Source organism: Drepanopeziza brunnea (genome assembly GCF_022702325.1).
Source record: "Drepanopeziza brunnea f. sp. 'multigermtubi' strain 214-2 chromosome Unknown ctg2, whole genome shotgun sequence".
NCBI lineage: Eukaryota > Fungi > Ascomycota > Leotiomycetes > Helotiales > Drepanopezizaceae > Drepanopeziza > Drepanopeziza brunnea.
The window spans coordinates 1,404,511-1,421,325 of NW_027094065.1; the positions used below are offsets into that span (position 1 = coordinate 1,404,511).

The following is a 16,815-nucleotide window of genomic DNA, read 5'->3' on the forward strand; positions in this document are numbered from 1 at the left end:
AACGTCTGAAACAACTATTTTGAGTATTGACTTTCATGTCACTCTTTGGGTGCAAGAAACCCTTTCGGCTTTCAGCCACTTCGAAATCATGAGCAATTGGTACAACAGGGTCGAGACTTGCAAGTGTTGACAGTAGAGCGTTTCGCGCTTTCAAAATGTACTCCGCGGCCAGTGTTTCTCCCATTGCCAGCAGTATGGACACGAGATTCGGACCAAGGGACTTTCTTGGCTGCAGAGAAACGGAAAGTTACGCTCAAAGAGTGTTTATCGGCTATGCAAGACATACTACTACGTACTACAATAAACCATTCTTCTGCGTTGATTGCTTGCAGTCCTTACTGTAAGGAGGAATGCATGCGGGATTCCCGGAAACTCCATCTTGAATCTACAGAGTATAGGGTTTGGCCAATGATCAGTTTTAGAGTTCGTACCTGAACCCTCGCGACTCTGGTCGCAGCAATATATCTGCTACAAAGTAGTATCTTCTGGAGGGGATGTAATCTAATATCTGATATCCACGTTGGCGGGAGAAATGCATGCTCCACCAGGCCTTTGGATCAGAATACCGGTAGTACGGAGAGTACTCCTCCGTACAACTTTCCGGAGATGGACAGAGCCGACATATCGGAGGCATTGCCTACTTACCAAGGCCAACTACAGCTAGCTCGAGTAACGCGTATACCCCTAAGACTTCGCCGAGGCGACCGAACTGATTCATTCCAAACTCTGCCCCAGGTTTTTGCTTCGTGAGCTTTTGAATATGCCAATTTGAATCAAGTCATTCCTAGTCCGGTTGGGATCTTCCAAAAGTATCAACGGACCAAGCATTAAGTATAGCCGGCTCGCCCGCGGACCTTCTAAACCGAAACTCTTCGCCGACATAACGGCCATGCGTATACTTGACGCAGGGGCAAAGGCAAGAGGGACAAAGCGGCGGTGCTCAGATGTGCACTTACTACAATGTACCTACTACTACCGGTACTATGTATACATAGTAGTACGTACTACTAGTTGTCTAGCTAAATGGCGGCTCCACCCATTCGTGACGCAATCTGGAGGTTGAACTGGTTCAAGATGATTCCAAGAGACCCAGTAAGTCTCTTGTATTCCTGCGGTTAACTCCCCTTCCGAAGGCTTGTTTGGTTTCGACTATTTCGAAGGGGACCATTTCGAAGGGGACTATTTCGAAGGTACTACTACCTAGCTACAGTGGGGTAAGTGATGCTGAGAGCCAGGCTGAGCCAGCATGGCTTTGCTGCCGCATAGGGTTGAATTACCTGACCCGACGACTACTGACACTCAAAGTTGATAACGTACGGAGTATAGGTAGACGGGGACAGGTGCCATAATATTCCCCTCCTTGAACACAAGGACTCCTTGAGCAAAAGGAACAGAAGGACTCCTTGAACACAAGGAGTGATCCAAAGATGGCATGGATACTCCGTGCATTTTTGATGTATCCTGGCTCGTGCCACCATAGCCGAGCGGACATTGATTCAAGGAGGGAGATCGTTCTTACTGTGTTTGTGGGACGGCAGGGAACATGGAGCAAGTACCTAATACAAAACCTGCCAGAGGCCAGCACGGCTGCTCGGTAAAGCTCGACGATGTAACGGATATCCCTATTTCAAGAGGCTGCGGCATGGGGTCCTATGTACTACGTACATGATGGATCTGGATGTTATGACTGCCTTTCGGAATTTTTAGTAAGCGGCTGAATCATCGTCTCCGACCTCCAAATTTCCATGCAGGAGATCGAGAAGGCTGAAAATTCATGGTTTTGCAAAGCTTGCGTAATGTTTTCGCCATAGCCCGGCATTGCCGAGTTATAAACAACACAAGTATGTTCCCAAAAGCTTGGTTATCTACCTCGGTGTTATTACACAATGGGTTATTAAGATCAAATTAAACCTTATAAGACAACACCCTCGCAAGCGTTAGGAGAGAGAAACTCTTATAGACCAAATCCTTGTAAGGCCAGTGAGAGGTTTGGATTAAACAAAGTTTGGTGTTTGGCTGAAAGCGATGCTCGAGCCGATCGCCAATCCACCAGCCTCCAGGATCCTTGGACATGGGTATGCAGTCTTTCCTCGTCCTGGGATGAAATAGGTTTACAGAGTGGTTCACGATGGTACGATGACTCGCGAACCCCAGGTAGGGTAGTCCGTCATTCAAATATGCTATGTGTCCCACCCAGCTACCTTGACCTCAATCCACCCTTATCCCATTCTTGTGTGTATTTTGCGGTTTCCCAGCTTTGGACGACATAATATGCAAGGTGTCGCTCGCTCGAAAGGATGGTGAATGGATCTGGTTCTACTCGAGGGCCATTGATAGTTACTACGATCACAACTACTTTCGCCGTTGCTGCGTTTGCTGTTGCTGTAAGGCTTGTTGCGAGACTTGGATGTATCAAGAATGCTGGGAAAGATGACTTAGCTATTGTCATCGCACTGGTGAGATCTGATGAGAGCTTCTATGATGACAAGGTCTAACTTCTCCCAGTGCGCGGCTCTGGCACAGCTCGTGTCTACACTATTCCGTACGGATCTCCTACTCCCTTCTCCGTACGCCGTTCTGCGCAAAGTACTAACCTGTCGCAGAGGTCAAGAATGGATTGGGACAGCATGCCATTTACCTGAGCCTCGAAAATAATGAAGCAATCATGAGAGTATGCATCAGAGTTCGTCCAGAATGGGGGAGGCCTTGCTAACAATTCGAAGTGCCTCTGGGTCGCCATCATATTCTACAGCCTGGGCCTATGTACCGTCAAACTATCCATCGTCCTTCAATACTTGCGCGTCTTCCCTGCATTGAAGATGAAACGTATATGCTGGGCGACTATTGGTCTCATCAGCATCTACGGCATATTGGCGGTTCTCACGTCAATTTGGACCTGTGTCCCCATCTACGCTTTCTGGACTCTCCCATCTGTACCAGGTTAGTGCACTTTTGCTCCTGGGCTTTGATGATACAACAAGCGACGAGGCGAGTTTTCGCCATGATTCCTCCACTCCGGGCACTTTCGGGGAACAGCAGACTGATGTGATGAGTAGGCTCGCGGTGTATCAGCAAGACTGCGCTCTGGTTCTCCAATGCCGCATTCCATATTATGACAGATCTGATCGTCTTAATTCTACCGATGCCGTTACTACATAGTCTGAAGCTGCCGACCAAGCAAAAGATCGGCTTGATGTGCGTCTTTGCGCTCGGCGGATTGTAAGCTGTGATACTCGAAATGGTCAAAGTATGTTACTGATACTTCAAATAGTGTATGTATTGTCAGTGCCCTAAGACTGCAACGCCTGTATGTCGTCTCGAAATCCGATGACCTCCCATGTAAGCCAGACCGAATCCTATTACCAAACTCAGTAAACTAACCGACGAAACTCAGATGACAATGCTGCCACGGCGATATGGTCCGCGGTCGAAGTCAACACGGCTATAGTGTGCGCCTGTATGCCATCCATGTAAGACCACGGGGAATCATGTTCACCCCCTTTTCACTCTGTCTAACCCCGAGCCATCATCACATCCCTCATCGGCAGGAACTGACTCCCTCGTTCTCCAGGAAACCCGTCGTCTCTCGTCTCTTCCCCAGACTCCTCTCCACAAATCGCAGCAAGCATTATGGACACACATTCAAATCTCAGGGCCGACCCCCGATTTCCCGCTCGACCATGGGCCAGCCAATGCAGCTTGATGACATGGATTTCGACCGCGGGAAACCAACACAGGGACCCTCGACTGTAAAGACGAGTTGCGTCGTCATGAGCGAAAACCCGAGGGACAGTGACCCCGAGAGGGGCTGCACGGGGGAGCGTGCGACGGATATCTTTGTCACGACGAGTATCTATGTCACGGAAGACCTTGAACGGAAGAGCGATGTGGCCAGTAGTAGTGAGTGTCACAACGATACTGAGAGCGAAAAAGACTGTAAGCACGTTCGGGCCGTAGCCAATCCCCCCCCCCCCTCTCCCCAAACAGTGTCCCGGGAGTGATCTTGATCATGGAACCTACTCCCAAGACACGTAGAAATCAACAATCGCTAACTCTTCCTGGCCAAGCAGTAATTATTCAGAGGAACTAGATCCCTTTAGATAGGATGGATGCCTCAATTAGTATGAATTATGATATCCAAAGAGAGACGTAGAAATGGATCACTACTATCTTTCAACTGATGCCTGCAGTACAGTGACATGTGCAAAGTGCCTTTGAACTAACCTGCTTCCCGGCTCGTTGAGATTATTTGATTCACCACAGCAGGCGTGACGATTATTTAAACCACCATCAGACGCACTTGGCAGATAGTGTAAATAGTTCAAACTTGAAACAGGGGCAGAAAAGACTCCGATTGCTGTTGCGCTGCGTACAGTAAATCAGATTCTACGCGAAGCTTGGTGTTGACATTTTACCACGACAAGCGAGCAATGCTTACTGTTATCATTGCTGTACTGTGTACCTCTCATTTCGTGCTGCAAAGTAGTACAATGTACCGGTAGATTCCGTACCACGTAACGCGTGCATGGACCGTGAGTTCGCGCCTGGGTCATCCGAAGCTAAGAACCGTGGCCGCGGGTACGGAGGTCGGAGGTCGGAGGTCGGAGGTCGGAGGTCGGAAGTCGGAGCAGTCTAGTCTAGTACGCCCAAATTGTCCAGGCCTCGATTGAGCTAGAATTCATTCCCCTTTTCCCACTCTGAGTGGAAATCGCATTGCATTGCATTCATTGCATTGCATTCATTGCATTGCATTCATTGCATTGCGTTACGCCGCTCGACTTGATCAAACTGCCTTGCCTCTCATCCCTCTTTCCCACTCTCACACATCGATCCTATTCCTTCTGAGAAACAAACCGAGGCACAGAGCCAACCCAGCTCTACCCGACTCACGGCACGTCCCGTACCCACCTATCTGTCCAGTTGAGAGCTCGCGACAGCTATTACTACTACAACCAGTAAGCGGTGTACAGCACAGCAAGCAACGCAGAGCACGATGTAAGTCAAGACCTTGCCAGCTGTCTCTTTCTTCGGGGGGATCCAATGCCTGCATGTGCCGCCGTCACCGTGAAGGAATCAGTACGGTCTGATCTATTGGTGGGGGGTGACGTGTCGAACGAAAGCTTCTTCATTGTTGCTCTTGCAGGCAGCGGGAAAAGGGCGTCAAAAGGCAGTTCAGTTTACTTCACGCAAAGACTTTGGCAAGCTGCTAACGGTTCATCCCCATCTGCAGTCTATCGACAATTCCGATTTCGAACTATCCAAGTCGCCTAACTCTCCAGAACTCAGTATAATGGCGGACGTTGAGAACAAATCCCCCGAGCTTCCTAGCCCAGAGCTACCTCAGCACGAGGAAATACCTTCGGCTTCAGACAAGGACATCCTGTCTGGCGAGGAGACGCCTGGGATTGCCTCTGAAATCGAGATCGAGGCCGAGAAGAAAATTCCACTGAAGGAGACAGCGAATGGCAAGAAGGAAAATATCCCCACAAAGCGTGGTCTGGTCAAGCGTCCAGCTGTACCAACAACAGCAACTGGGTCGAAGCCCACAGCTTCCACTTCCTCTCGCACAGCTTCTAACGGTGGTCTCTCGAAGCCACCAACACGTGCGCCGGTTGCAACGGGTGCCCGGAAGCCAGCCAGCAGTGCGACTGGCCCTACATCATCGAGCTCGAGCCATCGTACCCAGCCATCAATTGGAGGTTCTGGTGATGAGAAGAAGAAGCCGCTCGCCGCCACCGCCCGGAGGACATCTCTGGCGCCTACGGGAGCCCATCAACCTCCGGGGAAGGTTGAAACACTCGCGGAAAAGCGAGCCAGCGCCTCTTCATCTGTATCTACGACTCGAAAGCCCGCTACCTCCACCAGCTCCTCGAGCCCTAAGTCAGTTGTGAAGCCCACCACATCCAGTGGCACCCGAACATCCGGAATCGCAAGCAGCACAACCAACAGATCTGCTCCCGTCTCAAAGCCCGCCAGCTCTTCGGTTGCTGATGCGAAGAAACGTCTGTCTGCTATTGCCGGAACGCCAGCTACGAAATCTTCAGCCCGACCTACTAGTCATGTATCGGCTGCGGCACCGTCGAAGGAAAGCGAGGAATTAAAGGCTAAGTTGGAAGACAGCGAGACTCGCGTTGAGGAGCTCAAGAAGGAGATCGAATCCTCACAGGAAAAGTTGTTAGAACTCGGTACACAAGTAGAGGAGGAGGCCAAGCGAGTCACCGAAGCAGAGGAGAAAATCAAGACTCAGCACAGTGAGATTGTCGAGAAGTTGCATGCAAAGCACAAGGCGGATGTCGAGGAACTGCAAGCACAATTGGTAGAGGCTGAGAAGGCTCAGGCTGCGGCCCAGGAGTCATCGTTGAAGGCTATCGAGCAGGCACAACAAACAGCCACCATAAAGGGTGCTTCAGAGACGGCTGAGGCTCTTGAGAAGCTGAAGGCCGAGCACGCATCTGCATTGGCAGTACTCAACAGCGAGTTTGAGACTGCGAAGAGTGCTCATCAATCTGCTATGAGTGGCGCTTTAGAGAAGGAAGCCGAGATTACAGCATTGAAGTCTCAGATTTCCGAGGCTGTAAGTTGGGGACACTACATTTCTTCCCTCGTTTTAACAGCCGCAATTTCTCTCTCTCAACCTTGTTCTTCCAATCAATCTTTGGGGGCACTTGCTGATCGTGTTTCGTAGAACGCGGCTCTGGAATCTCTCAAGGCCGAACACCAGCAGACTTTGAGCGATTTGAAGCAGTCCTTGGCTGCTGAGCATGAGTCCGCACTTGCAGCTATGAAGGCGGCTCACACAGCACAGCTTACGAATGGATCCACCGAGATAACCGCTACCTACGAGAAGCAAATTGCAGATCTGACTCAAAAGCACGAAGCTACGACTGGTGAGCTCCAGAGTAAGATTGAGGAATTCACATCTGCCCAAGCCGCCCTGGAAGCCAGCCACAAGCAGAAGCACGAAAGCCACCAGAAGGAGTCCGTGGCAAAAGTATCCAAACTTGAGGCAGAGCTCGCTATTCTGAAAGAAAAGTCCGAGAAAGATTCTGAATCACTGACTCATTCCGCAAAAGAGGTTGAGGGGCTTAACGTGAAGTTGGAGTCAACAGGAAAGCAACTGTTGTCGGCGCAGGATGAATTGGCCATTGCGACCAAAGCACTGGCAGCTATTGAAGCCAAAAACTCCGCGGGCGAGGAAGCTCTGGCAGCCGCCCAAATCGAACTAGCGAAAGCAAAGGAAGAAGTCACAAGCCTTCGGAAGATCATGGAGACATTTGATGCGGATAGTAAGAGCCAAGCGGAGATACACAGCAAGCTTACAGCCGAACTTTCTTCCACAGCGCAGAGCTTGGAAGAGAAGACAAAGGAGATTTCTGCACTGAATGAGAGACACCGCAAGGAGCTGGAAACTATCTCTTCCGACTACCAGGCTGAGATCGATGCATTGCAGGGAATTTCGGAAATCAGAGTAGAATACGAAGAACTGAAGGTGAAGCATCAGGAACTGACAAAATCTCTCGAAGATGCCTCCGCAGCTCATGCCAGGGAGGTTGAGGCTCTCCAAGCCACGCATGAAGAACTCATCAAATCCCATGCAGATGCCACAGGAAACCACGCCGAGCAATTGGAGAAGATTAAGCAAGATCATGCTGCAGCGGTCGTCGCGTTGGACAACAAGGGAAAGGAACACCAAAAGATGATCGAGGATTTGAAGGCGACACAAGTAAGTCCCTCTAATACTTCTGTCCAAATTGATAGCTATTTCCCTTTATCGTACCGAAACAGCCCTCGAAGATGCTACTAACTCATGCTGTAAAGGCAAAGGATTTGGGTGATGCCCACGACAGAGCCACCACGGCCCAGATTGCTATTCATACCGCTGAGCTCAAGCAGATCCAGGAAGGCCATGCCGAAGCTCTCTCCGCTTTGAAGCAACAAATCGGGATAGATCATTCAGCCGAGCTGCAAAAGCTTCAAGCCTCTCACGCAGAAGCCATTGCCAATCTGACACAACAGCATTCTGCAAGTCAGACATCTGCACTTTCCGATGCGGAGGCACTCAAGGTAAGATCCGAGCTGGGGCTGATTTCATGGCCAATACTAATTGTAGATAGGATGCCGAAGCTGCTCTGAGAGCAGAGATCTCCAAGACCAATACTGAGTTATTAAAGGCACAAGACGAGCTGGAAGCCTTGAGGCAAGATCTTGCTATCGAAAAGATGGCAAAGGCAGAGGCCCAAGCCGAGCTGGATTCTGCAATGAACAAACGAGCAGACACCTCGGAGGTTGATTCTTTGCGAAGAGAGTTACAAGCTTTGAAGGATCAGCATCAAGCGGCTTTGATGACGGCCCAGCAGGAATCAGCAAAGGCTACTGAAGAGCACCTCGAAACCAGGGCATCTCTGGAAAAGGCCTATGCCGAGCTCGAGAGACAGAAATCAGAAAGCCGCAATGATTACAAAGATATGCATGAATCCATGACAGAAATGGTCGAGGAGGCAAACAAGAAAGCTGCGGATTTGGAAGCACGGACAAAGGAGCTTGAGGCCAATCTCAAAGTGAAGAATGCTGAGCTCGCCGAGGCCAAAGTAAAATAACCCTAATCAACACCCGTACGATTATACTGATATCTTGCACAGGTCACAAATGCTCCCCTAGCTGCGCCAAAGACTCCAACGATCGGCAAATCACCCGGCCTTGCCGCAAGTCGATACGCCGAAGAAAGCGACATTAACCCAGAAGTAAAGGCGGAAGGTGAGCATGATAGTTCATCAGCCGCGTTGGCATCGGTCCGACAACCCTCTCCTAAACTTTGTCTTCTCATTGCCTCCTCTCCTCTATTGCTGAATACTATTTCCTCGACTACCCGTACCGAGAAACGCGAAAGAAGAACCAGCTCACTGACGGATAATTTTTGAGCGAGTATAGTTGGCGAAAGCTAAAATCGCTCTCGAGCAAATGGATCAGATGAACGAGGATCTAAAGAGAGAAAACCTGAGGTATGATCTAGAATTGATCTTGGGTTACTTCCGATACTCCTCTAATCACATACGACAGATCTCTTCAGTCTATTTCCAACAATCCACCATCACCTTCACCTCAACATGTTTGAGCCTCATCGGCCCGACCCCACGATATCCCAGAAACAAATCCTCTGAATCGGAATCCAACAATTTCGACTCGAATGAACACATAATGAATGGCCTTTGGCCTTCCTTTGCTTCTTCTCTTTGACTTCATCACCTGCTCGGAAATTGGCATTCGATACCCCAACCCCTATACCCGTTTGTCTTGTGCCTGCACATAAGCCGTTTTTGAAAGAAGCTCTCAGTCTTTGTTTTGGCGATCGATAGGATGAGCCCTGCAGTGGCGGTGGTCGCGGCTCGTTTCCATGGTTGGTGAAACACTTTGATTTGTATGTACTGTATGCGGACGCATGGATGGGTGGATGGGGTGGTGACAGAAGTGGTAGATGAGTTGAATCCTTACTATTATTTGCTGTATGCAAATTTGATCTCGGACTGGTACGAAGACTTAAGGAATAATAGCAGTTTTCATTCTTGAGCCCGGTTCTGGTACTGAACCATCGAATTCCTGGTTTTTGCCTGCTCCGTTTGTTACCGTGGCTAGAAAGCAGAAAGTTAAAGTCTGGGTCGGATTTTGATATTAATTTGGCGCTGAAGCGTCTTCTGATGTTCGAGGGCTTTTTCTAGTGAGGTTGAGGCTGACTTGCATGTTTGCAAAAAGATATAGATCTGCACCTACAAGTCCAACTTGGGCGTAACTCAACTCACATTTCAAGAAATTCGAATTCAAATCCGGCTTACTACGTACGATATGCAGTATTGACGATCCGACGACCTCCGGGACTAATGAGAGAGAGCCCTTTGCCCGCGAACTTACTGATGTGGATGATGAGTTTTCATTTCACCACCTACTTTTTGTTGCTGTTGTTGTTGTTGTTGTTGTTGTTGTTGTTGTTGTCGTTGTCGCTTACTTCAACTTGAAGGCCTGCACCGATACCGATCGATGTATATGGAGACAGAGCTCGGTTGATGGTTGCGCAAGCGAGCGAGCCCCTTTGTTTACTTATAGCGCCACGCACGGAACTGCAACGAAAGCAGCCGTGCGTCCGCCGCGCCTTCTCGTTCTAGCCCGCATCACGGTTTCGGGAAGGAGAGGGGGATCTATCCGAGTGAGAATTGCTTCCGGGAAGAAGAGCGGATGACGAAAAAGCTGGGAGAGGGAAGGGAAGAGAAGGTATGATATCGCTGGACATACAAATATTCATCTTACCATTTTATATATCCGGCAGAGCTCCAGGGTATGAAAAGCTCCTACCGTATGCACCTGGCCAACATGTTGCAGAAGTCGGGGCGGGGCGTGTGACACTTTTGTATCACTTCAGAATTCGCCTGTGGCGAGTGATCCTTTCTTTCCACTGCTGGCAGGCTCCCACACCAGATTCAGACCAAGGGGAGAGAGAGAGAGATGGAGGCTAATAACGTAAAGAATGGCACATACGACCATAGACTGAAGAGAACAGGGAACCCCGTCTGCTCTTCCGCACTTAAGCTTCAGATCGGCGGTTTAGTAGTTGGGTGGGTGACCACCAGCGAATACCCGCTGTTGTATGTGATCTTTTTGCCTTCTGTGAAGGCAGGTAGGCAGGTGGTGGGAAGGTCCGCTTGTATCATGGGCGCCTTGTTTTTTTTTTGATATATCAAACGACTTGCCTTATCGAGACCTCTGAGCCAGTGATAATATTGAATAAGGAGATGGAGGGAAGAATATCCTCGCTTGAGGTACGCAATGCCCTTTCACCAAGACTGGGTGGAAATGCGTATAGCTGTGTCCAGGGAACGTACGCTGCTCCAGGAACACATATGGAGGGAGGACCCGATAGAAGAACTCTCTAAGCAAGTGTCAATTGAATGTACAAATATGTATGTTCAGGTCGGATTGCTTAGCTACACCTCCAACTTCATTCATCACGCCAATTTTCCGGGCACAAATGGGTGCCCTGCGCTCAATCCCCCATCGACCGCCCAGGCCTGACCATTAACATAACTGCTCTCGTCACTGCCCAAGAACAATGCTACCCTTGCAACCTCATCGGCATGTGCTCCTCTCCGCAGTGGGTTCAACTGACCGATCTTCTTCTCTGTCCCCTTCGCCCTAGCAGCTTCGTACATAATGGCTGTCATACCGGTTTCGATCACGCCAGGGCATATAGCATTGATCCTAATGCCTGTGCCAGCCAGCTGATACGAGATCGTTTGGGCGACTGATACCACAGCAGATTTCGAGGCAGAGTAGTCGGTAGAGCCTGCATTGGATCGGAGACCTGCCACGGAGGCAGTGACGACTATGCTACCTCCCGGGTACTTCTTTTCTTCCGACGTTAACATCATCGCAGGCGCTGAGTACTTCGCTGCGAGGTGCACGCTGTATGAGCACAATGTCAACACAGCCCGACACCTCTGCAAAAGCTAGGATCTGCCTACCTAACAACATTTGTCTTTAACGTATGCATAAACTCATCCGAAGAAATATCCGTAAACATCTTTGGTTGTCCGACAATGCCAGCATTCGCAAAGAAGATATCCAAGCGTCCATAGGTCAACACCGCCTCGTCTACAACAGACTTCACAGCGTCCTCGTCTGCGGCATCGAACATCCGGACGTGGATGTCGACATTCGGGTATAATGACACAATCTCACGCTTATGTGTCTCTAGATGCGAGTCGCTGAAGTCGCATATATAGACCGCCTTTGCGCCATTCTGGGCGAACTGATGTGCTGATGCGCGACCGATCCCGAGAGGAGAGTTTGTCCCTGTGAGAGGAGAGGGAAGTCAGGCCTGGGCCATTGGACGGTGAGAGGGATACTGACCTGTCACAATGACGACTTTGCCTTGGATCCTGGGTCCGGCAGAGTCGGGTGCTATCTTCTTGAGCTTTGGGATACCTTCATATGTGCCTTGGTCTCCAACTGGGTTTACCAGTTGCTCGCTCAGAGCTGCCAGCCTTCTCTTTGCAGTAGTAGCAGACATGATGAGATATATATATGTATGTATGTATGAATGAAGGGTTAAAGAGGAGATTAGATAGACAAGTCGTGAATGGACAGACAAGAGAAAGAAAACCAGTGCGAGTATCCGCACAGTACTGGACCTACCTTGGGGGTTGTTCTGGATCTGCAGCGGGGGAAGCTCGCATGATGAGCCGACAAAAGCTAGAGAGGCCGAGGATAAAATGATATTCCGAGGGTCATATTTAGCCATAAACAGGTGTGTTGATATCACACCTGTATGTACCCGGTATGATGAGCAGCATGCATCCAGGAAAGAAGTGTGAGTGAGCCATTATTCTCGTGCTCACTCAACCTAAAAATCACGCAAAAGTTAGAGTAACGCTTGAGAGGAAGGAGAGAGGTACAAGTTAGCTAGTTGCATTTTTTTTACGTATATCCGTATAGAGAAATATGTAGATATAGAACCTGTTGCTCTATCAACACATTCCCAAAGGCCTAGCTACCTAGGTACGGTACCTACCGTATGTCTTGTCTTGCCGTCCCACTCCTTACCTCCGCGCCGCATTGTACTTAGGCGAGATTTCATGATGGGATTCTCAAACTCTATCTCTGACTTGCACACCAAGCTACAACCACAACATACACAGCTCGACCACCACCTTCTAAAGCAAGTCTACACCCTATGCAATCCCGCATTCACAGAAGCCTCCTATGTTTCCTGCCACGTCGACGCTTTCCAGACGACGGTGAGGAGGTTGTCGCTCGACTGTTGCAATCCGCCGGAGGAGGCATATGTTAATTGCGACGAAGGGTGGCTTGTCAAGACCATGGATCTAGATGCTGTCCCCAACTCGATGGAAAGATCGGCTTCTCAACACTCGACCACATCTAGGGCGAGCTCCCGATCGCACACTGTCCGGGCCAAGCCTCGCAAATATACCTCCTACATGTCCAGCAGTGCATCCTCGATATCCGACAAGTCCTTGACGTCGTTCCCCTCCTTTTCCCCAGAGTTACCCCAGGACTCGCGACCTCCGACCCTCCGGACGGTGGATGGCGCTGCGAGTGCCTCGCGCAAGAGCTCTGATCCTCTCTCGATAGTTGAGAGCTTGACTACCTCGTTGTCGACTGAGCACAATCGCTCTGCGCTATTCGACGATGCGCCGCTGGCCAGCAGTTCCATTCCTGGATCTATACACCTTGCAAACGACGACCACATCGAGAGGCTGATGGCGCGGAACGGGGCAGTCTCGTTGGTCAGGCAGATCGCAGGAGACTTGGCTCAACGAGATGTGCAGATAGCTTCGCTGAGGCGGAAGGCCGAGAACAGGGAACGGGCTCTAAGGAAGATCATACTCGAGTGCGGCTTGTCGAACCTAGACTTGGAGACCCGGCTGCGTGCTATCGAAAATGAACGAAGGTCGCCGGCCGACTCGACCAATGGGGATCTTGTTACAGAGGACAATGGTCTTGAGGATCTGATGAGTGATGCTTTGGGCGGGTCTATGGCACAGGAGGGGAATGGAACGACAGATCGCGATGCTACAATACGAGCGGCAGCAAAACTGAAAGCACTGGAGGACAAGTCTGCTCCTGCCCAGAAGGGATGGAAAGATTACATCTGGGGTGGTGTAAGTAGGAAGACAAGCCGAGCAAGCAGTGTCAGTGGTGATGTTGTCGCTGCGAGTGGGTCAATAGGGACGGAAAGGGGAGCAAGTACAGCAACCGGTCGGAAGTCAGTCCTACAAAATGGTCTCTTCCAGCCGCCTAATACCATGAGAAGTCCAAGTCGGGCTTCCAGCCAACTTTCGAGCGCTCTTGCCGCATCAAACGGTGAGCGGAAGCCATCTTCTGGATTTGCAGCGTTGGCCTTGAAACTCGTTGCGGGCACCACCATGACTGGCCGAGATGACAACGGACGAGGGCGGGCAAGTAGTACGGGAACGACACCGCCTGGGAGGGCACAATCAACAGCCAGTGCGAAAACTACCGCGTCTGCTAGGACTGCTCCAGTCAAACCGGCTCCGAAGACGATACCTAGCAATCGTCGACCGACTGGTGCGAATGCCAACACTGTTAGAGGGCCCCCAGACAGGTGGGATACTATGGGCGCTAGCCCACAGAACATCAATCCTAGCAGTGGTGCTGATAACTATGGCCCCGTAGAGATGGACACGATCCTGGATCCGGAGGATCAGCCGCCTACCATCACCCAAATCTACAACAACCCATACAACCCCGAATTCCTTACGGACCGATTTGGATTCATCTATGACCAGCGTCGAAAGAAGAGACAGCGCGAAGCAGCTGAGAAGATGCAGAAAACGAAACGAGGTAGCCGCGTCGAAATGTTGAGCAGTGCTAGAAGTGGGATTTCTGCTGGCATTGCAGACGCAGATACGAATGCTGAAGAGGACAGACCCGATACCCCGACATCCACCGAAGAAAGGCTCGATGATGGCCAACCTGCCAAAAGATGGCAAGACTATCTAAAAGTCGCAACGTTTCCTACAGAGTTGCTATCGCACACTCCTTCCAGTGGTGTACCTGCATTCGAAGTGATGGAGGGTAGCGAGATGCCACGATCTCCAGGAATCGTGACTGAAGAGCGAGGCTTCGTACCATCTGCTACCACCGTAGCGCCCCAGTCCTCCGTAGCAGTAGTTTCTGAGCTTGCCACAATCTCCAAGCCTGCTGCATCTGAACTAGTCCCCTCGGAATCCACAGATCCCCATCAAGAAGATGCCGAGCCTGTCAAATTATTGTTGAAGCAACTGGGAGAAGTTCATGACTCACTTCAGCAAGCTAAGACACCTCGATGGAACGACTTTCTGAGGAAGGTCAGAGCTGAACGGAAGCGTGACGGTGAAGCCGCAGCTGCAGCACTGGCCAGTACAGTAAATAAGGGTTCTCATCGACCGATAGCGGTTATGCCGGAAGCTACTCTGACCGATGGAGAAATCATTGGTGTGGCGGGCTTGGGTAACAAAGGCAAAGTTGGACGTGCGAAATGGAATGAGTTCAAAGCTCTGGTCCTGGGAGGCATCCCGGTAGCATACCGAGCCAAAATATGGGCTGAATGTTCCGGAGCCGCAGCTCTACGGATCCCAGGGTACTACGAAGACCTCGTTGCGCAAAGAGATGGAGACGACGATCCGGCGATTGTGGCGCAGATCCGAATGGATATTCACCGTACTTTGACAGACAACATTTTTTTCCGAAAAGGGCCTGGAGTTGTCAAGTTGAGCGAAGTTTTGTTGGCGTACTCACGAAGGAATAAGGAGGTTGGATATTGTCAGGGTATGAATTTAATCACGGCATGCTTGCTCCTTATAATGCCGACAGCGGAAGACGCTTTCTGGGTACTGACCAGCATCATCGAGAACATCCTGCCGCAAGGATATTACGACCATAGTCTCCTTGCCTCTCGAGCTGATCAACAAGTCCTCCGGCAGTACGTGACCGAGATTTTGCCCAAGCTCTCTTCTCATTTGGACGATCTAAGCATAGAGCTCGAAGCTCTGACATTCCAGTGGTTCCTGTCGGTGTTCACCGATTGTCTCTCGGCTGAAGCTCTTTTCCGCGTCTGGGATGTCGTCTTTTGCACGAACGATGGCAGCACCTTCCTTTTTCAAGTCGCGCTCGCCCTATTGAAGCTCAACGAAACTCAACTCTTGCAATGCTCGACTCCAGCCTCGATCTACACCTACATCAACCACCAGATGACAAATCACGCCATCAGCATTGATGGTTTGATACATGCGTCCGAGGGCTTGAGGAAGGTCGTCAAAAGAGAGGAAGTTGAGACTAGAAGAGTAAAGGCCATCGAAGCCGAAAAAGATCTCATCAAGCAGCGCGAAGAGCGCAATGCTCTCCGAAAATTGCAGAGAGCTGCCGCCGCTGAAGCAGCAACCCAACCTCCTGATGAGGTTGCGGAAGTGCCTCCACCGTCGAGTCCAGCGCCAACAACGCAATTGGTAGTAGATTCTGATGGACTGGAGGGAACGATGGTGATAACGCCGATGCCGGTTGATGAGGAAAGGGATTTGGGGCTGGGGTTGGGGCTGGAATGATTGCTTTTGAAGAAAGCTACTTTAGATTGGTGTGAGTATGTGGCTTGAGGGGAACACGAGCGGTTCCCTTTTGTATCTGTGCGGGTTTGGGAGTGCTACTCATGATACCCCTTGGTTGTTTGGCTTTGATGTAGATGGGTGGTCGTTGGTGATAGACGCAATAATGAAGTCGTGAAAATTCCAAAAAATGATTCGAATACGGCTTCTGATGATAACATACTCTTGGCTGCCGTTATACTTCGCCCGTACATGTAATTGATTTTCGAATGATACTTCCGAGAGGTCGAGGGTGTTAGATTTACTTTACTTGTGTTTACTGACCTTCCTATAGAACTCATGTCCAGATCAGGTCGGATCCTCGTCCGCGACCCCAAAGCAAGGATCTTATCACACTTGCTTTTGAGAAAAAAATATAAATATATATATAAATACGTATATACGTGCGTATGGTAAATTTCAGCTCACCAGCTGGGTAACCAAAACAGGTGGAGGGACTGACGGGCATACCGTATCGGAAATCGCGATCACCGACGTATTCGAGCGAGTGTATCTATCATGCGCCTCCTCCTTGATTTTGGCTGAGACTCTCCCAGGCTATGAATCTTGTCACTTGTGATATGTGATATCTTATCGAATGCGGCATATCATTTTGCTTGTTTGGAAAGTCGGGAAGAGAGGGGTTGTTGATACCTACTGGGGAAGTGTA

At 50.1% G+C, this 16,815-nt stretch overlaps 4 protein-coding genes across 5 annotated transcripts; 3 read left to right on the forward strand and 1 right to left on the reverse strand.

Annotated features, from left to right (window-relative positions):
• Window positions 1-2,297: 2,297 nt before the first annotated feature.
• Window positions 2,298-4,090, forward strand: L3040_001542 (uncharacterized protein; the record flags this gene model as incomplete). Its single annotated transcript, XM_066156793.1, has 9 exons — window positions 2,298-2,456; window positions 2,506-2,542; window positions 2,604-2,671; window positions 2,724-2,940; window positions 3,057-3,219; window positions 3,272-3,339; window positions 3,395-3,470; window positions 3,572-3,936; window positions 4,071-4,090. The coding sequence occupies 9 exons, from the start codon at window positions 2,298-2,300 to the stop codon at window positions 4,088-4,090; spliced, it is 1,173 nt and encodes a 390-aa protein (XP_066012810.1).
• Window positions 4,091-4,525: 435 nt separating this feature from the next.
• Window positions 4,526-9,112, forward strand: L3040_001543 (uncharacterized protein; the record flags this gene model as incomplete). 2 transcript variants are annotated; one of them, XM_066156794.1, is made up of 9 exons in its annotated part: window positions 4,526-4,578; window positions 4,971-4,995; window positions 5,231-6,574; window positions 6,686-7,723; window positions 7,819-8,064; window positions 8,115-8,588; window positions 8,640-8,789; window positions 8,929-8,999; window positions 9,058-9,112. In XM_066156794.1, the coding sequence occupies 9 exons, from the start codon at window positions 4,526-4,528 to the stop codon at window positions 9,110-9,112; spliced, it is 3,456 nt and encodes a 1,151-aa protein (XP_066012811.1). The 2 variants fall into 2 exon arrangements, with proteins under 2 accessions (XP_066012811.1, XP_066012812.1); XM_066156795.1 differs by lacking the exon at window positions 9,058-9,112 and having other exon boundaries at window positions 8,640-8,754; window positions 8,929-8,942.
• A 1,879-nt stretch (window positions 9,113-10,991) lies between these two features.
• On the reverse strand, window positions 10,992-12,055 carry L3040_001544 (uncharacterized protein; the record flags this gene model as incomplete). Its single annotated transcript, XM_007294219.1, has 3 exons — window positions 10,992-11,448; window positions 11,508-11,838; window positions 11,896-12,055. The coding sequence occupies 3 exons, from the start codon at window positions 12,053-12,055 to the stop codon at window positions 10,992-10,994; spliced, it is 948 nt and encodes a 315-aa protein (XP_007294281.1).
• Window positions 12,056-12,623: 568 nt separating this feature from the next.
• L3040_001545 (uncharacterized protein) lies at window positions 12,624-16,109 on the forward strand (the record flags this gene model as incomplete). Its single annotated transcript, XM_007294220.1, has 1 exon — window positions 12,624-16,109. The coding sequence occupies one exon, from the start codon at window positions 12,624-12,626 to the stop codon at window positions 16,107-16,109; it is 3,486 nt and encodes a 1,161-aa protein (XP_007294282.1).
• Window positions 16,110-16,815: the final 706 nt, after the last annotated feature.